Source organism: Mustela nigripes, chromosome 3, assembly GCF_022355385.1.
Source record: "Mustela nigripes isolate SB6536 chromosome 3, MUSNIG.SB6536, whole genome shotgun sequence".
Lineage (NCBI taxonomy): Eukaryota > Metazoa > Chordata > Mammalia > Carnivora > Mustelidae > Mustela > Mustela nigripes.
Genome location: NC_081559.1, coordinates 162299268 through 162321423, shown reverse-complemented (window position 1 = coordinate 162321423; position 22156 = coordinate 162299268). Strand labels below are relative to the sequence as shown.

At 45.5% G+C, this 22156-nt stretch overlaps 1 protein-coding gene across 5 annotated transcripts in view; it reads left to right on the top strand.

Moving 5' to 3' along the window:
• NCALD (neurocalcin delta) overlaps positions 1 to 22156 on the top strand; it is a 391013-nt gene that overhangs the window by 358957 nt on the left and 9900 nt on the right. For all 5 annotated transcript variants that reach the window (XM_059394947.1, XM_059394944.1, XM_059394948.1 and 2 more), the window contains one exon: positions 15729 to 16125. In XM_059394947.1, coding sequence (XP_059250930.1) covers positions 15748 to 16125 — 378 coding nt within the window. In that variant the 5' untranslated portion in view covers positions 15729 to 15747. The remainder of the gene's footprint in view (positions 1 to 15728; positions 16126 to 22156) is intronic.

The following is a 22156-nucleotide window of genomic DNA, read 5'->3' as shown; positions in this document are numbered from 1 at the left end:
TTGAGGACCTTGAATGCCAGGCACAGTGGGAGCTGTAGAGGGAGAAAGAGGAGATGGAAATGGGATGATGGCGCAGGGACTGAGCCTTGATCGGTCTTCAGTCCTTCCACCAACAAATTGTTTTCTCCTTGGAAGTCACACGGGGGGACTTGCTCCAAGTCATCTTTATATCTCAGGGTTTTTCCACCTTCTCTTAGGAGTGAGGTGAGGATACGTGCTCCAGGACTCTAAGCTGCCTCCGTGATTTCCTGTCCAACACAGAAGCGTGGAGGGCTCCTCTCCCCCTTACTGTTGCTGTACCAAATATTGGGTGGGGTATTGTCATTCATCCCTTCTTCAGTACCTACCCAAGCAGAGAGGAACGGGTTTCGCACAAAATTGGCCCTGAGATGCTGTATTCAGAGCTCTCATGCAAGCTTCATCCTCAGGCTGTTCCTATAATTCAGATCCGATAGCATGTCCTTGTAAATCTGTGAAGGGATTAGTTTATTGTCATCATATTTCTTCTGGTGTTTGTGACAAAAGAAAACAGGCAGAATTTGTAGTGTCCTCCACATCTCTGTGTTTTTTGAGGGAGTCTGAGGATTGAGGGGCCTGGAAGGTTCCAGAGCAGAGCATCACTTTCTCTATGTACTCACCTGGCGCACTGCCTTGTTCCCTTGGGACTGAGAAGCCACCTGAACCATTTTTAATGAGTAGGCTTCTAGGCAAAATCCCAACATTCTGAACCCAATGTCGCAGTGGAAAGGACTCCTACCCGCAGTGCTTCCTGGTTAACACCTCGTTGGCTTGCCTAGATGATGCTCCTGGAGTGTAGGGACCACGTCTGTGACGGGAAACAGTGGGCTCTGGGGACGACCAGTGATGTCTACCCAGCCATGCCATGCCATTGGACTCCGTCTGTGCTTCGAATCCACTGTCACTTCTTGCACCGCCCTGGGTACACAGCATGTGCTTAGGAAATTCTTGGGAAATCATTCAAAGGGAAATGGCATCTCCTGGAATGAAGACATTGCCTTAAGCCTTTGTACACTATCCCACCGAGCTCTCAGTTTCATGCCAGGAGTGGTGTTTGTTCTCACTTTCAATCCCATTATTTGATCTATTGCAGACAGATTTAAATGTTTACAGGTACACCTTGTAATGCATTTGGAAAGACCTGTGATCTAAAGGAAAGAAATGATTTAAACTCCATGCAAACCACGGGTCAAATGCTGATTTTTAAATTTATTTTTGGCTTTTAGGTAAAAATGAATCCAATTCAGCTTTGAGCACTGAAGTGGGTCAACTCTAGTGCTCTCACTGTGCTTCTGTGTTCTTTATTATTACTTTCTGTCCGATTTTTTTTTTTTTTAGATTTTATTTATTCATTTGACAGAGATCACAAGTAGGCAGAGAGGCAGGCAGAGAGAGAGGAGGAAGCAGGCTCCCTGCTGAGCAGAGACCCAATGCAGAGCTCGATCCCAGAACCCTGGAACCATGACCTGAGCCGAAGGCAGAGGCCCCAACCCACTGATCCACCCAGGCACCGCTCTATGTCTGATTTTTTGCATAATTTTCTTATAATGGAAAATGCTGGTCTTAAAGAAAGAAGTGATTGACTCAGAAGATTGTAATAATACTCAGTTATCATTTTATACTTTGTTGCATATCATAATTCATTAACGAAGGGAGAGAGAGTCTTGGCAAACTTATCTTCACCATTATTCAAACAGAATAGTTACATAGAATGCAACACTTCCTTACTGCTTTTTTCTTCAATGAAGCTATTTAGATACATTTCAGATTTTCATTACTTTTTTTTACGACAGTCATTTTTGCTCCAACCCTATCCATAAAGTCCAAGTTTTCCTACTGGGGTAAACATATTTGAATCTTTGGATCTGCCAGCAAGGAGAAGGATTTAGGTTGTCAGTTCCAGTCCCTTGTAAGATGATTATAATGGTGCTTCTGAAAGACACAGATACAATACGGAAATACACTATATGTGTGACAGCAGGAAGGTCTGCTCTCCTTAACTCAAGCCTGTGGCTCCATGCCGGGGCGTATTTGCTGACACTGTAACTAACAACTAAGTTACGTGTACTAATAAGCCCTTTGGAACTGTGAGATTAAGTAGAAAAGGCCAGAAGTCAACTCATTAAGGAAAAGGCAGGATGTAATTTTCTTTACAGTTACTTCTAATGACGTTGGGACATTCTGTGGTTCGGCGACATGGATGCCTGGGGTGGGTCCCTCTGTGTGTGCCCGGGTGATACAGAATGCAGGACACCTCCTCGGCTTGTCCTTGCCACATTAGCAGGGGGTAGAGACCACCTGATATTACTCCAGCGGACCCTAACCCAGGTAGTGATATGCGAGGAAATCACTACCGTCTTGGCTAGTGTTTGCTGTAACATAAGGACAAGAAAAGATAAGACAGCTCAATAGAAATGAACCATTCTGGCTGGAATTGAGAAGGAGCAGAAGTGTGAGGGGGTTCCTGCGGGGAAGGGGGTAGGTGGGTGTAACAGGCTGATAAGTGAATAAACCCACCCAGGCACACACGGCCTTTAAAGGAAGAGATTGCCTGAGTAGACACAGAAACCGTATGCAGGGTTGTGCACCGTCTCTTTCACAGATAGTAGGGAATCCTTTGTTTAGATTTTTTGTATTTTATTCATTTTGTAGATATATTTTCACCTTCTCTCTTTTCAGATTAAGCTTCCTTTTCCATTTTTTTTCTTAACAAGAAGTGGAAATCGTAACCAGCGTGTGACTAGCTAGACAGGAAGTCTCTTTCTCAAGCACACAAACATACACACATCTTCAAACACTTGACAACATGCCCCCTGAGGCCCTGCTCTGTTTTTCACTGTGAGGCACTGCTCCATGGATAAAGTACGACGATCTGTGCTCTATTCCCCCTTTGACATCAGTAGCCATGTAACCTTGGGAATACCTTTAAATCTTCGCCTTCGGTTTAATGAGGGGACGATTCACCTTGCCCTTTCTTTTCTCATACTATTCCAAGGATCTACTGAGGTAAGATATGTGAGAATTAAGGTGATGGTGTGTTCCAAGTGTTAAGGTAATCAGCAAAGTAGAACAGAAGGTATTAAAATTTGTACTAGGAGGTAACGGAAGGCACCGCCGAGAGAAGGACATGGGAGTAGATCTAGTGAGGAAGGAGTCATGAGGATCCGGTGGGGGGTGAGGGGAAGATCGGAACCATGAGGAGATGAGGGGAGGCAGTCCAGCTATGGGATGTAGGGTGGTGGCATTTAAGCCATGGGGATATGGGAAACATCTGAACCATGAAGATGCAGAAAACAGGGACATCTGAGAACAGCATGGACAAGACCCTAATGAGGGAACATGGCTTGTGTATTGGAGGAAAGAGACCAGAGAAGCTGAAGTGGAGGGAAGGAGTTTGAAGATAGGATATATGGTTAGAGAGACAATAACATGATGACGGTGATGATGGAGGAAGAGGAGGAGAAGGAGGAGGAAGAGTTGAAGAAATATTAGGAAGTGCCGACTGTGCTACTTTGTGTCACTCAATCCTGACAAAAGCCCCAATTTACAACTAAGGGGAATGACACATGAAGAAGCCGAAGTCCCTAAGGGCCATACAACTAGTACGTCCTGTCGCTGGGATTGGATCTGAGGGCCCTCTGATTCCAATCCCCATGTACTTAACCATTGTGATTTGTCGCCCCTCCCGTGAAAGGAGCTCAGCCCAAAGAGTGTCTGTTGTATTCGGGGGGACTTTGTCTTTTCCTTTGCTGGCTTACAGTGACAATACTACCAACCAGGAAATCCCAGGAGCACTCGGCTTCCTGGGCAAAACAAAATGTGAGGAGAAAGCCAAACCGAATACCATTCCTGATGAACTTTGGCCCTAGACAAAGAAGGTGTCAGCTCCCCAGATATTTTTAGAAGAAAAATCACTGAGGAGAAATCCATGCACAGTAACTTTGGTTACTACCAACTGAACAGTCACCAGGAATGCTTGCCAGCCACCTCGCCATTCACCTTAGCACCAAAATGTGTGAATATCCACACTGTCCTCGCTTCATGGAGTTCTTAAAAGTGACACAAGCAATGGTCAATGGGAAATCATCTCAGAGAAGGAAGCCATCTTTTCTTGGGCATCCTCACACACCTATGTCTTCCTCAGAGCTTTCTAGACAAATACCAGTGAAACTCCATGAGTAGCTTAAGGCTCACTCAGAAGAGCAAAGGCAGCTGAGTGGCGGAAGCAATAACCTCCATCCAAACGCCAAGTAAGTCAGCAGGTAGAGAAGGAGCAAGTCACAGTTATATTATTGACTGTTAGGAAACCCCTCAATGTTTACAAAGGGTTTTGTGTTTATTCTCTTATGAGCTTTGTTCATTGGCCATTGTAAGAATTGGAATGGCAATAAAAGCACATGCCCAAATCAGGGGCGAGTGAGGAGTTAGGTGATTCCTGTGAGTTTGGGTGTGACCTTGAAGGACACGGAATACCAGGCTATGGGGTTTAGCCTTTAATCTATCATCAGTAGGGAACATGGAAGCTTTTTGAGGAACACATGACATGATCAAGTGGAGACTTAAAGATGGAGAGCAGTTACTATTTCTGAGCTCAGGTAGGAGAGACTAAAGGCCTGGATTAAGAAATTAGGCAATAATTAGAAATGAACTTGAGATACAAGGATTTCTCTGTGGCTCTTTTTACACACACCCCCCCCCCCCACCCCGATGATGAATCGAGGTTTGGGGTGGGTTGTTTTTTCATGTGTGTATTTTTTGTTTGTTTACTTCTGATCTTCTCATGAAAAGTTGGCTTAAGAAAATAATGAAAAAACTGAGAATCATTTCGTTCCCCAGGTGAGGAAAATTTGATTCAGGTGATCACTGATATCCTGTGTTTGTTAGTGATATCTAATATGTATCCACTTTGTTCTGAAAATACCAGTCTTGTCCAGCCAGACCCTGGATTAGAGTCGTCCTTATAGCACTAGTACCTTTCCAGAGCTGGATGGCTAAAGCTCTGGGGTTTCTTGGAGCCTGCTCTGATTCTACCCAAACCCCACTTAGCCCTCCCGAGCCTCAGGACAGAAGACCAGAGAAAGAAATAGTGCCCTTCTCTCCATCTGCTGCTTCTCTAATGGGACCTCTTGCTTAATATCAGGTTAGAATAATAACTTCCATGCAGGGAAAATAGTCAGCCATGGGGGTCTGGCAGGAGTCCTCTCTGCATACAAATCTACAAATGCCTGTCACACTTGGCAAGTGATCCCAGGGAAGGGAGTCAGGTTGGAAGCTTACTGGCGTTCTCTTATTTTCTTCCCTCGTGTGACAGTTGACTCTTTTTTTCTAATTCTCCATTAAAGCAAGGGGGAGAATGTGCCCCAAACTGGAAGGCTCATCTTTGTAAACAACCCACTGAACCCTTACTTCATTTAGACTAATAGTGGATGGGTCCTGAGCATCTGTTGGATGCAAGACACGATGTTGAGCTTTTCCCGGCTGCCTGGGACTCCTTTTTCTCATTTAATCCTTCAGAGAGCGCTAGGAGAAAGGTGTCATTATGCTTACTTTCTGGAAAAGAGTGAGACAAAGAGAGAGGTCAAATGACTTCCCCAAGTTCATATAACCTGGTATGATAATAAAGCTTTCTGTTTCATTCTTCTGCGGGCAAATCCAACTCTGATTCCCCACACCGCGCTGGAGCACACAAAAGGAGCTAGAGCTAAAGAGATGCCATTTCATCGTTTTCTTGGTAGTCTTCTCACCCGGACGTTTGTTGGACGGACACTCATACTTGAGCCATGTTGGCTGGGGTAGGAAGTGCTCGACTGGTACGTTCCAGCAGAAGCAGCCCTTCAAACCCCACAAGTGATGGAGCAGGGGTGAGGAGGGCTGGGGAATGGCAGGGGTGCTTCTGATCCTGCCCGTCTGTGGTCACAGGCTGTACACCTTTGTCCTGACAGTCAGCTTCTCTGAACCTCTTGTCCTTCCAGTAAAACCAAGGTATGATAGCCCTCTCACCAACTCTATACCAACATTATGAAAACAAAATATTCATGAAAACTGCTTTGAGCTACAACCCAAATCCCAGATTCCCTTCCTTTTCCTATCTTATACAGGATACTATTTTTTTTAATAGGAATATTTATGCGAAGCCAGGAAACAGTAGATGTTAAACACATGTTGCTGAATTAAAAAAAAAAAAAAAGAAGAAGAATGATGAACTATTCTTAGACTCTATGGAGGGGCTTGTAGCAATTAATTAAATGCATCTGTGGCCCCTAGGGGATGTCTAAAAACAGGGAGTAGAGCTCCTCTGGTACTTCCGGCTGCTGGTGAGCTGGTGAGGCCTGGATCCCCATAGCTGACCTGTTTGTCCTCCTCAGCCCATGATGGCTTACTGTTCTCCTTCATTGTTTGATCAAAACCCAAGGTAGTAATACCTATCTTTTAAATGAGCAAATACTTAGCATCTTTAGTTAAGTAGCCATTTCTGGCGATCAGAATTCCACAGAAGTCAGCCATGGTAGGGTCTTAGCCTATGACAGCCCTGGAGGAGTGTTGAGGACCCCCCCCCCCAAGAAATCCCCACTCTTTCCACCATGGCAGCCAGCACTGACTTGGCCCCCAGCCTGAGGCAGCGCAGCCAGGCAGGTCTGATGGCAAGGGAACATCTGCAATCCCTCAACCTCAGGCACACTAGCGGTTTCCATCTCAGACAGCTTTGTGGTTTCCGCAGGCCTGGAAGGTGACCATTGAGTATGGCCCTGGCCACTTAGTGACTAGGGCACATGAAGCATATGGTGTTGGTTCATCTCTAATTGCTGGCCATCCAGGAGGGAGTGGGGAGTGGTGGGGAGTCAGCCATGAGCTGCATGAGAAGCAGCAGAGAGAGGAGTGGGTGTGAATAAAGGTCAGGCAGCCCATCGTAAAGCAGAACACTTATGGTGCCATTTGGACAAAAGATCTCTTTAGGCCAAACCTAGAGAAGGGGCATTTCATGCTCCTAGTCATGCACTCTTAAGAGAGCAGGCTGAGTGTGCCCTCCTCAGTGCTAGACATAGTAAAGGCTACACTCTTACATGTGTGCCTGTAACACAGGCAGTCCAAGGGACTGGGATGGAATTCCCAATCCAATTCCAATGCTTCTTCGAGTCTAATCCTAGTTGATGTGTAAACTTTTGCAAAATGTACAGTGAGGATGTAAGGGCTCCAGAAGAAAATGTTGGAGGATTTTGAAGGGGCCGTCTGAGATCATGGTACTTACTGAAGACCTCAAGAGCCTCTTTGTCATATACATTATCCAGGGAATCCCGGAAGCAGGACTAAGGGAAATGCCAAGAGAATAAAAGAAAAGCAGAATCAACCTAGAGGTCCTTCAAGAGGGATTAGTTAAACGAATACCATGCAATGGAACACCAAAGGACTGTAAGTAAGCCTCACTTTGGCAACACCCCTGTTAGTTACCCAATTCAATTCGATGCTTGGAGAGGTCAGTGCTCAGTACTGTCCATTCAATCAATCAATGAAAATTCAGCAATCTAAAAAGATGAGATACCTCCATGTATATAATATGGAAGAATATCCACAGCATACTTTCCAGTGAAAATAAAGGTTGAAGAATAGTATCATGTGATCCCATTTGTGGTTGGAGGGTACAGATTTCATTTATGTGCATTTAAATGCCTAAGAAGATATATACACATGAAACTGACAAGAGCTATCTTCTGTAGAGTAATGTTGGATCACGGGGGGGAATGTCCACGTTCTAATTTCTGTATCTATATCTCTATCTAATTTCTGTATCTTTCTCTTACCAACTATAGTTTTTACAATAATGATGTATCACTTTGGTAAAGAGCAAAACCAAAAATGATATTTCCATTTGGGGGAGGGAATTGCTGTCTGACAATGTTCTTTTCAGATTCTATCAGAAATATGTTTTATTGGGGCACCTGGGTGGCTCAGTGGGTTAAAGCCTCTGCCTTCGGCTCAGGTCATGATCCCAGGTTCTTGGGATCGAGCTCCGCATCGGGCTCTCTGCTCAGCGGGGAGCCTGCTTCCCCCACTCTCTATCTCTGCTTGCCTCTCTGCTTGCCTACTTGTGATCTCTCTCTCTGTCAAATAAATACATAAAATCTTTAAAAATGTATATATTTTATTGGCAGTGATAATGGAAAGCAGACTTGGGATAGAGCCCAAGACCAGTCCCTCTGCAGTCTGAAATGCAGAGCCCATAGAACTAGAGCCCAGGTAGTTCAGAGACTGTAAGGCCTGCTCACCCAGAGAGAACCAGCTATGTCTCCTGGGCTTTGCCACACAGCCTGGGGAAGGCAGCAAGGAGAACAAGGCTGTTAGTAGTGAGTCCCCTTCTCGCTGCATTTGCTATGGGTTCAGTGCTCATCTCAGACCCTGTCACCTCTGCTTGCAAGGTGAGCAAGCAAGCACCAGGCGTGTGACCAGCAATCAGTCACAGGTGTGCATCTGCCTGCCCACCCCCACGGGTGCGGTGGCCTGGGGGCAGCACTGGAAGGGAACCATTCTCCAGGCCATGTCAACAAGGCCACCTTTGTGAGGCACAGGACTTGTAGGAAGTAAGTCTCAGCTACCCTTGCCAGAGGCCAGAGAAGAGAATATTCTTTGGGCAACAGGAAAGGAAGTTAGTGAAATTGTTATATGACTTACGTTCCCCCTCCTTAATATTTTAATGCTTCCTTATATGCACTGCTGTTTTATTTCCTAATTTGTGCACTATATATAAACTCGTCAGTTTATTTATAAGTTCTCCTTCTAAACTCCCACTAAGAGACAAGTTCCATTGAAAAAAAATTTCTGGAGCAGAGTGCGCTTCAGATTTTTCTGTAGTCCCCTCCCCCCCTTTTTTGTTCGGTGACAATCAGGAACAACTGATCTGGAAATGAATTTGCTGGATCTTAGCCACCTACAAAACTCAGATGGCCACAACATCTGATGTCATCGCAGATGGACACATGTTCCCATGCATCTATAATTCTTACCATGTCCTTCCTTACATTTTAGGAAACTTTTCCTGGTTACATTTCCATAATGTAGACATTCCGTCGGTCAGAAATTCAAAACAACTCACAGAGGACAAGGTCACATGTCCACATAGGCACACATTTTAATCAACCTGGTCTTTTTCTGGAATCACTGTGGGGTCTGTGTTCCCTGTTCCCGCTCGACCTGACTTCAGCCGCTAGCATCTTGCAAATTCCGTTTTAGGGGCCCTGGATGCAGTTTGCATTGAGACTTCTTTCAAGTCAACAAGGATTTCCAGAGTAAGTTGGGCTTTTCTCTGGAAAATCTCACTCTGGGCTTTCAAGAATTAATTCACGGCGTTTGTGGAACCTGACGAGGAATCCCAGAAGCAAGATATAAAGAAGGGAGCGCCTGGATTCCAAAAGAGCGTCCACCACTCACCATTTCCTTTCCCTGGGGAACTCACCATATTCCTTTTTCTCTTTGTTTTAAAAGGGAAGTTGACTTTATGTTTTAGATTCCTGGTCATGGTTGTTTGCTGGTGGTTTGGTGCCTTCTCATCTATATTTTTCCTTTCTCATCTGTGGTCAGTATTAACCCTAGGTTTACGTTTTGGACCCTGGGAGACTGGGTGTGACCTAAAGTAAGTTGGGAAATTTCACACACTGCCCATCCCAGAGTAAACTACTGAGTAACAAAATACCTATTCTCACAGAGTTGGGGTGCATTTCACTTCATGAAATGCAGCACAGATTCAGCTAAAAATAATATGTATAAATATATATCATTACATAAATAGTTATACATTTATAAGATATAGGATATATATTTTATATATATATTTAGTAAACATATTTTATATATCATAATTATATTTAAAACTTATATATATAGGTGTATAAACTAAAGTGTTGAGATATATTTAATACTTAAAAGTCTTATTCAAGGCCCTAAAGCAAAGTCCTTAGAGGTAAAAGATGGGCTATGTGGGAGGCCAGGGGACCTGGGCACAGAGACTGAGAGATGAGTTAGAGGTGGCCCAGGGCAGCTCACACGGAGCCTTGGGGGCCCAATAGAGAAGTCTGGATTTTATTTTCTTAGAGCTTTAGGCAGAGGAATGACATTATCTATTGTGTGTTTCTAAAAGGTCACTCTGGGGGGCCATGGGGAGAGACTGGGGCTTGGTGGTGACAGGGAGAGAGGGGATTGGGATATCCCATTGGATAGAGGGAATCCAGAATCCCGGACAGAGATGATGGCAGTTTGGACGAGGGTGGTGACAATGGAAATGCTGAGAAGTCAATGGATTTGAAACAGATTTGGCGACAAAAGTGAAAGGAATGACAGAAGATTCCTCGGGCTTTGGAGTGGGCAACTGGGTGGCAGATGGCATCCACCACAGATGCGGGGCAGGTGGCGGGGACACTTGGAGAGGGAACCAAGAGCCACATTTCCTTCTGTTCTGCACTGAATGCTTTCCAGGTGCTCCCTGAGCTGGGTACGGAGGACATAGCCGAGAAGCAGGCAGAGTCAGCTTTCTGGTTTCCTGTTGCCTCGCTGGTCTCCTTCTCGTTGTGCCTTACCAAATCCTTCTCCTTCCTCCAAGTCTACATGTCAGAACAAATATGGGCTCACTTGTCCCACTTGTCCCACCGCCACTGACTTGGAACTCCCATCCAGTCGTTGGCTACGAATTCCGCTGTATGCTGATGATTCCCGAATTGATTCTCTCTCTGACCTTTTCCTGTAACCCCAGACTTTGCCATCTAGCTTCCCACCTGACATCTCCACCTGGATATATGCTGGGCATCCCAGAAGGAATACCTGCCTAGACGCACGGACAGGCATGCCTCTGCCTCTCAGCCCAGAGCCCTCCTTCTGCATTTTTCCCATTTCAGGGTCAACTTCATCCTTACAGTTGCTTAGGCCAGAACCTTGGGAATGCTGGACCATTCTCTTTGTTCACCTACCATCAACCAATCCTATGGCCTCTCCCTTGAAGCTGTATCAGAATCCGAGCACTTATCACCTTCTCTGCTTGCTGCCACCCTGGTCCTGGCCGCCGTTGGCTCTTGTCTGGGTCCTTGCTGTGGCTTCTCAACTGTCTCCCTGCCTCTGCGCTACCTTCTTTTAGTTGACTCTCAAAGCAACAGCCAGGGAGTGCCTGTTAAAATAGAAACCAAACTCCTGCCATAGCTCCGTCTTACTCGGAGTGGAAGCCACCACCCTTAGCATCTCCTGTGGGTCCCACGTCACCTGGCCCTTGTTACTGTTCTGGCCTCATTCTTTTTCCTTCCCTCCCTCTGCTCCAGCTGCATCCTTGACACACTAAGCCTGCTCCCTGTCTAGGCCCTTCTCATTTTCTGTTTTTCCCAGCCTGAAATAGCCTCTGCAGCCATCTCCGTGGCTTCCTCTTTCAACTCCTCTCTTCCTTTCCAAAGGTCACTTTCTTAATGGGGTCAGCCCTAGCTTCTTTTTAAAAAAATTTTTTTAAGATTTCATTTATTTATTTGACAGAAAGAGAGAGAAAGACAGTGAGAGAGGGAACACAAGTAGGGGGAATGGGAGAGGGAGAAGCAGGCTTCCTGCTGAGCAGGGAGCCTGATGTGGGGCTCGATCCCAGAACCTGGGATCATGACCTGAGCCGAAGGCAGACACTAACGACTCAGCCATGTGGGCGCCCCCTTCCCTGACTTCTTAGTTAACATTTCCACACCCACCGAGCCACTCCTGGCATTCCCCAACCCCCTTCCTTCTTTACTTTTCTCCTTGGAGCAACTCCCTCCAACATTCCCCTTATTGATCTTATTTATCATATGTCTCTTGCCACTAGACAATCAGCTCCATGAGAACTAGGGTTTGGTCTGTTCCCTGATGTGACAGCCATACCTCTCTCCTAGGAGACACCTGGCACCTATTTGTGAAACGAATGCATGCTAATAGGAGGTCGTCTCCTCTCTCTTAACTACTTCTTTCTGACTTCCTATGGAACTGTTGTCTTAACTCCTGTCTGTGCTTTGTCCATGGAGTTAGTAGGACACAGTGGTAAAACCAGTGGACAGCCAAGTGCAAACGGAACTTACCCTTTGGCTGCCTCATTCCCAAGCTGTGTGACTTTGGATAAGTAGCTTGGCCTGAGATTTCATTTCTGTGCTTCTAAAATGGAGGAAGCTGCCCCGGCTGTCACTCAGAGTTGCCATGAAGTCTCAACAGAATAATGGATAAAGGACCATCAAAGACAAGATGTGGTTTTCATTTACCACGGCATCTGGCCCAGGCTCAGCACCAGAGCTTTATGGATAGGACGGTCTCATTTAATTCTCAAATCAGTGAAATACAAACTCGCGCCCCTGAACTCATTTTATATATAGGAAAACTGAGGTGCACCAAAAAGTTCAGTGAATTACTTAACTGCCCAAGAGCTAGTCTGCAATTCAGCCAGGCTTTGAACCCAAGCATTTTTATTCCACAATCTTTTTCCCCCACTACGTTCTACTAGCACAAAGTTAATGTCTTAATAACCAAATGGAATAATGAAAAGGATTTGACCCAACGTGCAACTTTTGTCTCCAGACGATTTTGTTCTGGACTGCTAATGAACGTAGCAGTCCCCTGATGGTATTTTTATCCCCTTTTCAACAGGCAGAAATTCCCGTCATCCAAAAGAAAAAGGTATTGCCAGGCATTCCTCTATCTTTCCCCTCCTCCCCCAGGGAAAGAAGCACTATCCTATGTCCCCTGAGATTTCTGTTGTACAGTCTAACCAAGTCCAGATGGTTGTCTCAAGTTCAGACATCATACTTGGTCAAGTATTTGTAGTTATCTATGGAAACAAATTCTGGACTCAGTTGCAAACGTGGCTTCCCAAATCACTTATGCCATGCTCTTCTGCCTTGTTTGTGTTATGGCCTTTCTGTGCTAATGAATTTGTAAATGTGGTTTAATTACTGTTTACTGAAAAATAGCTACACACAGATCAGTCTCAGTGGGAGACTTAGCCAAAATGTTGAGGCAATTTCTTTCGAGTACAAAAACAGCTAATAAGTGAGAAGCACTTTTTAAACATTGAGAAAGGAACTTAAGCTTAATTCTGAAGAAACGGTGTTGTATAGACCCAGAAAAAAGAAGTCATTCTTTAAGAGAGTATATTTAAATGGCAGAATGGTATTTTTTTTTTCCTAAGGCTGGGCACACGGTGATTTGCACGGAAGCAAAGTACAGGGATGGTGATTTGATTGAACACCACACCGAAGAACTGTACTTTAAAGAGCCCCCAAAAAGGAAAACCCGAAATTACTTATAAATTTCACAAAAATGTCCCGGAGCTCTGTAAAGCCATGTATTATGTATTACCTCGTGTTTCTGAATTCCTGCCTCAGGCAAATTGCCAACTTAGCAACTAAATGACAGTTTTCAAATTCTAATACAAACCAGCCTCTCTAACTTCACTTTTCTCCCTCCAGAAAAAAAAAAGGGGGGGGGGACACACAAGGGAAAGGAAAGTTATTGGAAGGTTCAATTTATAAATTGTGCTTCATCTGGAGCTGGAGTTTAGACTTGCTCTTGCATAAAACGGTGTTTGCTTGATTCCACACAAAGAGGGCTCTTCGTGCCCCTGCCACTGTTGGTCCTGCTTAATAGGACCGGGTGCTCTGCTCTCCCTGCCCTTTCCGAGGCTCCCAGGTAGGAGCAGGGGTGGAGCCTGCTCTGCCTCCAGGGCGAAACTCAGAAAACAAAATCAGTCACCTTGCCATTTACTAAGATTGCTTGGCATTTCTTGAACTCTGGATATAAGCAAGAAATTGGAGCGGTGTGAGATGCAAACACTGCCCTCTACGAATTTATTTTTATTGGGGGCAGAAGACAGGGCTGCAGGCAATTCAATAGAAGAGATTCCCGAACTGGGGGGGCGGAGCGGGGGCGGGGCACAGGTAAAGGGAGGTCAAAGATACAAACTTCTAGTTATAAAATAAATAAATCCTATGGCACGTCCAGGGCCTCATCACTGTAGGGGAAAGACTTCTTTTCTGGGAAGATTATTACAGATTTCCATGTTGTGATGATTCAGCTGTCCATCGGTCATTGCTTTTTTCATTGACTCGCCAAATGTTATTTGTAGGAGCCGGAGAGGGAAAAGTAGTCCCAGTAGAGACTGTGTCTCAAGGGGCTGACCCTGCAGAGAGACCGAGACAGACATTAAATAAACACCACAAGAGAAAACCTCAAAGAAAATTGGGAATCACAATTAAAATGGGACTGTGTGGTCTTTCAAATAGCCTATAATTTCCCAAGCTTTATTTTCAGGATTTTTTCCAATATCGGAAAAATGAAAAGTGTAAGTGTAGAGCCCCCTTGTATGAGAAGGGGCTTTTCTCGACGGTGTTTAAATCATAAGACTTTGGAAATAGGAACAAAGCTCAGATACCACCTCCTCCAGGAAGGCTTTCCTGATAGCACCTATGCTGCCTTTTGGCTTGGGTGCCCTATCTGTGTATTCACATCATGCCACATCCATTACCCTGGTAACACGGAGTTGCATATCTGTTGTACTGTCTGTCCCCTAACTGCCACCACCATTTCTGAACTTACAGCTGGGGGCCTCCGAAGACGGAGGGGCCACATCTCACTCTTCTTTGAATCCACGGCACGCAACACACTCCCGGTGCCTGGTGTTCACTTACTTAATGGTGATGGCTCTGTGAATAGGATGATGATAATTCTAGGGTTTTGTTTTTTTTTTTCCATCTAACAAAAGTTGCCTTTGTTCCCCACATTATGTTAAGTTTAAAAATAGGTAACAAAAGTATATATATTCTTGTTTTTTTGAAGTGTAAATGTACTAAGACATGTTAATAGCATTTTACATAAGCATGCCTTTAAAAAATCTGGAAGGACACACACCAAAATGACCGCAAGGTTATGTATAAGTGTGAAGATTTGAAGTGTTGCTAACTTTTTTCTTTATGCATTGCTGTGCTGTCTTACTTTGTTTTGATGAGTGTGTACCACTGTTATAATACAATATTAAGTTGATTGTATTTAAAAAGGAAAGTTTGGCCTCTTTGTAAGCACGCATGTAAACCATTTATAAAGCCTCATCTTTACCATCTGAACCCAACACTGACAGTGAATTGACCTTGTGAATTTAAAGAACCCATCTAGCTTGGTAGCGTTTAATGGTATTAAATGGGTTTGTATTGTCCTTACTCATACCTGTTTCTTAATATTCAGAAGGTCCCCAAGCAGCACTTTCCTTGGACGTATTTTCTAGCAATAAATCATAAATGACCTCTTCTGTCTCTCTCTCTTTCTTCCAGTTCTCCTCCTCACATTCTCCCTGCTCATACTGGGATTGCGTGTTACAGCCTCAGTCGTCTTCATGTCGGGCTAGACCTCTTGCAAATAGATGAGGCAGAATTAAGTAGCGCATTTCTCTGGCCCTGGCTCTGACTCTCCCCATCCCTCCTGTTCTCCCTCTTTCTTTCATGATGAATCCCTGTTTCCTCCTGGTTCAGTACAGAGAAGGCATCCGTTTTCTGGTCCATGGTATTTCCACTTGACATCTTCGGACTGCCTGTCTTTCTGTCATTCTGTTTGGCTGAATTGGACAACCAGACCATGTTATGGACTCAAAGAGTCCATTTCTTTTCCCCAGAGGAACAGGTACAAATTCTAAAGTGTGCCTCCAAAGAACAGGTCTAAAAACGAGGTGTCTTCTTCTGTCTCTGCAGCTGAATCCTCGCTGCCAGGATGGGGAAACAGAACAGCAAACTGCGCCCGGAGGTCATGCAGGATTTGCTGGAAAGCACAGACTTCACAGAGCACGAGATCCAGGAGTGGTATAAAGGCTTCTTGAGAGACTGCCCCAGTGGACACTTGTCAATGGAAGAGTTTAAGAAAATTTATGGGAACTTTTTCCCTTACGGGGATGCTTCCAAATTTGCAGAGCATGTCTTCCGCACCTTTGATGCCAATGGCGATGGGACGATAGACTTTAGAGAATTCATCATAGCCTTGAGCGTGACATCGAGGGGGAAGCTGGAGCAGAAGCTGAAATGGGCCTTCAGCATGTATGACCTGGATGGGAATGGCTACATCAGCAAGGCGGAAATGCTAGAGATCGTGCAGGTACGTAGCCCTCACCTCTTACAAAGCCAAGGGCATGAGTCCCAGGTAAGAACTGGCAGGGGCTCTATCCAGCATGGGGCAGGGTGCAGCCTTGATTCGGCCTGCGCAGTTTTTGAAAATGCTGAACCCATAGTTGCAAACAGAAGAGTACACATAAACATGCAGAGTTTTTGGCATCTCTTGGAAGCGCAGATCTGGCAACACTGGGTCCCCATTCTTGCTTGGCCTTAGTCACCTGATTGCTTTGTGGTGACTTCCCCCACCACCACCACAGATGAACATACATTCCTCAGCAAATTCTGCTCACTATGGCCCCTCCATGCACCCGGGACCTGCCCAGACCTCGAGACTTTGGGGTTATATCCCCTGGGGCAGTGTCTAATGATCAGTCTCTGATCTGGGGTTCAAACCCTGCCCCTTTCAGTCACTACCTCTATGACTCTGACCAACTTAATTCACCTAAGTGAGCGTCAGTGTCCCCATCTGTGAAAGGGAACTGCCACCCATGTTTTGGGGTTAGTTTAAGATTAGGTGTGACTCTCCCTGTTCAACGCTTAGCCCAGTGCCAGGCATACAGAAAAGCAGAAAAGCTCATCATCCCCACCATCATTAATTGACAACTCTCTTAGACCCTTGAATAAAGGCAGGGACAGGGCTGGGTTCTGTCTCGTCAGAAATGCAAACATTGTAGAATCAAGTAAGCACTCCATTTTATTGCCCCAGATCACTCACCGAGAGTAAATACCCTGAACAGGCCAGGAGAAGGGGCCCTGGTGTTGGCCACATTTTCCTTGTCAGACCCCAAGGGAAGGTAGGGAAGAGACATAAGGAGCCGTAAGTGGTCGTGCCACCACCAGCTTGATCGGCAGTGAGTGGGACTCAGGGAGGAACTTAGGGGGACTAAGACACAGCTCAGGGGATGATCAGGACAGCTTCAGCTGCAGGCAATAAAAAGGAGTAGGTGGGTGGGCTGACCATCACTCACCATCTTGGCAGGAGAACGGGCACAAGAGGGAAGCATCTGGAAGCAGACAGCAGTCCAAGAGAGTGGGCATTTGGCTTCCTGGAGGGCTCATCTCAGAAGTCAGCACTCCTTCCAGAGTGTTGAGGTTCTGAGAAAGATCTACAGCCCCTGGGAGGACAGGTGGGGCTACTGGAAGGGAGGGAGAGGGTGGGACACAGGACAGGGAGAGCAGTCCTCTGCTGGTGAGATTGGGGGTGGAGTCAGGGGAGCATTTGCTTTCAAGGAAAGAACCAGGGAGAGCCTGTTGCAGAAGCCTAATGTCAGAGCCGAAAGAGACCCACATGACTGCCTTGTCATCGAGCCCTTGTAGCTGAGGCCTGGGGTCTGCTCCTGGGGCCTCACCCCAAAGGGCAGCGAGAGGGACAGGAGCACACGGAGCTGGGGGCGGAGCAGGAGTCCAGTTCCCAGATCTGCCAGCTAGTTCTTTTTCTTTTTTTTTTTTTTTAAAAGATTTTATTTATTTATTTGACAGAGAGAGATCACAGGTAGGTAGAGAGGCTGGCAGAGAGAGAGAGAGAGAGGGAAGCAGGCTCCCTGCTGAGCAGAGAGTCCGATGTGGGACTCGATCCCAGGACCCTGAGATCATGACCTGAGCCGAAGGCAGCCCCTTAACCCACTGAGCCACCCAGGCGCCCCTGCCAGCTAGTTCTTTATGTGGCTCTTCCTTCCCCTGGAGCCGGGACTATCTGAATGCGGTATGTTAAATTAATCTGTCAGAGCCAAGATCTTAAACAAGAATAAAGGATTTCAGGGGTGCCGGCGTGGCTCAGTGGGTTAAGAGATCTGCCTTCAGTTCTGGTCATGATCCCAGGGTCCTAGAATGGAGCCCCTTGTCAGGCTCCCTGCTCTGTGGGGACCCTGCTTCTCCCTCTCCCTCTGCTCCCCCTGCTTGGGCGCTCGCTCTCACTCTCTCTCTCTCTGCACCAAATAAATAAAATCTTAAAAAAAAAAAAAAAAGAGTAAAGAATTTCTTACCTCCCCCAAGGATAAATGTATAAAATAATATAATGTCAGTGGTAAAAATATGGGCAGTGCAGAAAAATACAAAAGCAAAAGAGAATTCTCCATATTCCCACTCCACATACAAAGAGAATCACTGCTATTAATTTTCTAGTATTAGAAAATAATATTTTCTGGTCTTATTTCCATCATTTAAATGATTTCATAAAGTATATGAAATTTTGTTTCTTGCCATTTTTCACTCAACATAATAATGCAAGTATTGCTCATGTCATAAAAACTTTAATAAAATGATATTTTAATAGCTGCATAATAGTCATACAGTACAACTTACTTTCTCTTCCTCTGTTGTTGGATATATAGCTTGTTTCCAGGTTTTATTAATATATACACTGTAATTTCTAAGTATAAAATAACAGATCATTCTTGTGCGTGCTGCTTTTTCTATATTTAGCATTATCCCCTTAGGATGGGTTCCCAAAAGTATAGTTACTGGGCCAAAGGGAAGGAGCACTGATTTCTGATGCTAGATGCTCTCTGCCAAGCTATTTTCCCAAACACGCTGCCTGAGTGAATGAAGGAGTTGCCGTGGCATTGCACTTTTCCGGTTTTTCTTCATCTTTGCTAATTAAACAAACATTTAAATTTCAAAGGTGATTCGTTTTAATTAGCTTTATTTTGTCTCTCCTTTTGGGGGTGGGGGAGTGCTGCACTCTGCCCCCGTGTCCTCTGCCCCGCTGCAGAGAAAGGGGGTGACTATGTTCTCCTTTTGAAGAGAATGACTTCCTGATTGGGATCTAAGGGAAAAAAGAATTCGTTAGCCACTGTGTTCTCTCCTGTCGAACATTTTTGCGCAGTTCTCCTGGCTGCCCCTGGTCAGGCAGGGGTTTGGTGGACGGTACTGATGAAGATGTTGACCCTCAGTCAGGGAGAACCCTCCAGAATCTTTGGGCTTCTGAACATCAGACCATTCAAGCATGGGCTCACACGTACAGTTCCCAGCACCAACTAGGTAGCTGGCCCCGGGAATATAGAGTGTGGGCAGCAACACAGACACCCTCCCCAGGCTGTGGAATTTGGTTTGCAAGGGTGGGTGGGGACTTGGCAGAGGACACCCAGAAAGTTCTAGTAAGCACTCGCTGAGCCCCTGCCCTGTGTTCAGCATGGAATGTAGAAAGGGACCATAGAAACGAAGGGTCATTCAGCTTCACAAGACATTTTCTTCCCTACACCCCCGAACCATAAGTAGCTCAGTCCGCTCACAGGCCCAGGGGAAGTTTCCAGGTCATCACAGGAAGGACTCGGAGTCCTTAATAAATGCTTATGTACTCAGGGTTTTTGAGGAGCCTGCAAATGGAAACCTCAAGTCTCCTTGATTGTTTCCTGCAGCCCTGTCTCCGATGATTAATATTCATGACCATGGGGACTCCGCCCTCCAATGATTAATATTCATAACCGTGGGGAGGAAACATTGCAGCACCCCGAGGCGCTTTCCAAATTGCCAAAGAAATTCAATTAAATTTAGAGCCATTTTCCTACGAAGGACTAGGTTATTCTGTTCTGCTCCTTTGCAAACGGACAGTTCCGGATTCTGCCTTATTCTTGCGCTGAGCCCTGGGTTGCGGTGACAGGGTGAACTGGAATGTGGAGGACACTATCAGACTTTCCGTTCTTTTCGTTTCCTCTTTTCTCTCCCCACCTAGAAAGCGAAGGCCAGCACTCCGGACGCTGGGCCTGTCCCAGGAAGCCGTGTACCAGTGTGCGGGTTCTTGGGGGGTGGGGCGCGGAGGGGGTGCTGGTTGCAGCTGGTTCCCGCCCTCCAGCAAGGACCTCTGCAGATCTGCGCCTACTTCAGACCAGTCACTGTCCCTTGGGTTTCTGCTTTGTGTTAGGTACATCTGTGTTAGGGGGTGATGAGACGGGGGCAAGATGTGGGCCCCAGAATCATTCACAAAGGACGCTTCCATTTGTTAAAGTGAGTAAAACCGGCAACTCGATGGCAGGCACCGAAGTGTGAATTCTTGGGTGAATTTCTGTTCTTCCAAGACTCATAAATTCAAGCAGTTTAATAAAAGGCGAATTCATGGTGTTCACTGACAGACCCTAAAGACTGGTCAAGGTGTGGATTGGGGTCCAAATGAGTTTATAATTAGGCTCGACAAGAATGAAGTGTGGGATTCTGTAAATTTTCCAGTTTTTCTTCCCTGAGGTTGCTTTTCGGAGTTTAGCATTGGCAACCACAGAATATTTTTTATGGGGCGAGCTTTAGTCTGTTGTAGACTCCAATACTGACATAACACCCAGGGAGTTTCCTTTTGTTGCTCTAACAGATTACCATAAACATAGTTGCTTAAAACAACGCAAAGTTATGATTTTAACAGTTCTCCAGGTCAGAGATCTGAACTCAGTTTTACTGGACGAAAAATCAAGGTGTCCATAGGTTGCATTCCTTCTGGAGGTTTTAGGGTAAAATGTGTTTCCTTGCCATTCCTGGTTTCTGGAAGCATTCCTTGGCTTGTGGCCCCCTTCCTGCATGTCCAGAGTCAGCAAGTTTAAATGGATTGAGTCCTTCTCACACCAGCATTTCTCCGGGCATCTCCCTTTGCTTCTCTCTTCCACTCAGAAGGACCCTTGCCATTACATTGGGAGACGCCTGTCAGGAGAACCTTGTGATCGCAAGTCTTTAACTTAATTCCCATCACGCTTTTAGCATGTAAGGTGACATATTCACAGGTTCTGGGGGTAACAACCTGCATATCTTTGGGGGGATTGTTATTCAGTCTACCACATATGCCAAAATGCAGTTATGTTCCTTTTTTTAAAAAATCATTTTGTGCTCTATCAACATCTGGATGAACAAACAAAACCATATGCAGATTTATTTTTAGAGCCTTAAATGAACATTTTCACGTTCACGTGTTTGTTTTTTTTCAACTGACAAATTTAGGAACACGGTTTAGGCCCAGTATTTTATTACTGCATCAAAACTGCCTCTCAGGAGTCAGAAGCCAGACAGATAACAGCTCTGACCTTTTTCCTCCTGTTACAGCAGGTCCTCTCCTCCAGATGGGGGTCCCAAGATCTGGGAGAAGCCTTCTGCCTCATGTAGCCACCTGTCAGCCCAGCTGGAGACAGGCCTGCACTGAACACCCGTCCCAGCTCAGGGTCTAAGGAAGGAGCCTAGGGAGTGGGGAAGGGACGTTGCTGATTTGCCCTTGAGTGCTTGGCCACTCCCTGGGTTGTGAGGGAGCTCGGTAAATGTTGGCTACCATTATTCTATTGCAATTCCCAGAGCTAGGACAGGATGTTTTCCTGCTAAATAAAGGGAGATGGTTTCCCAAAGGACGAGGTAATAGAATCTTCAATTAAGTTTAAGTTAAGGGGTGCCTGGGTGGCTCAGTCATTAGGTGTCTGTCTGCCTTTGGCTTGGGTCATGGTGCCAGAGCCCAGGACCCCGTGTCGGGCTCCCTGCTCAGCGGGAAGCCTGCTTCTCCCTCTCTCACTCGCCTTGCTTGTGTTCCCTCTCTCACGGTCTCATTCTTTGTCAAATAAATAAATAAATACGTCTTTTTTAAAAAAAACTTTTAAGTTGAATTCGCCTAGTCATAAAATGTATATTAACAAAGAGGAAGGAGGTAACCCCACGAAACCCTCAACTGATGGAACTCACAGATATTCTGGAATAGATGACTTTAGGAGTTCCTGACCTTCTTCATCTCTTACCTTTCCCACCAAACACCAGCCCATCTGGGAATAACTAAACCTTCCGGGCTACTCCGATGCTCACAGGACTCTGACGAAAGAATGACCAGCTTTCCAGAAGAGAATGTGGTTGGCACCAGGAATGCCCCAAAGCTGGACTGGTTCTCAAGTTCAAGTTAGAGACTTTCTGAGAGGATATACCCAGGCTGGCATCATGTTACCCAGAACAGTCCTCAGGAAACTTACTTTGAAAATTAGGTTGGAAATCTTGTAATTAGCATATTTATTACTTGGATGTTAATGATTGCTTCGAAAATACTGGTGTTCAGATCATTACTGTCTTGG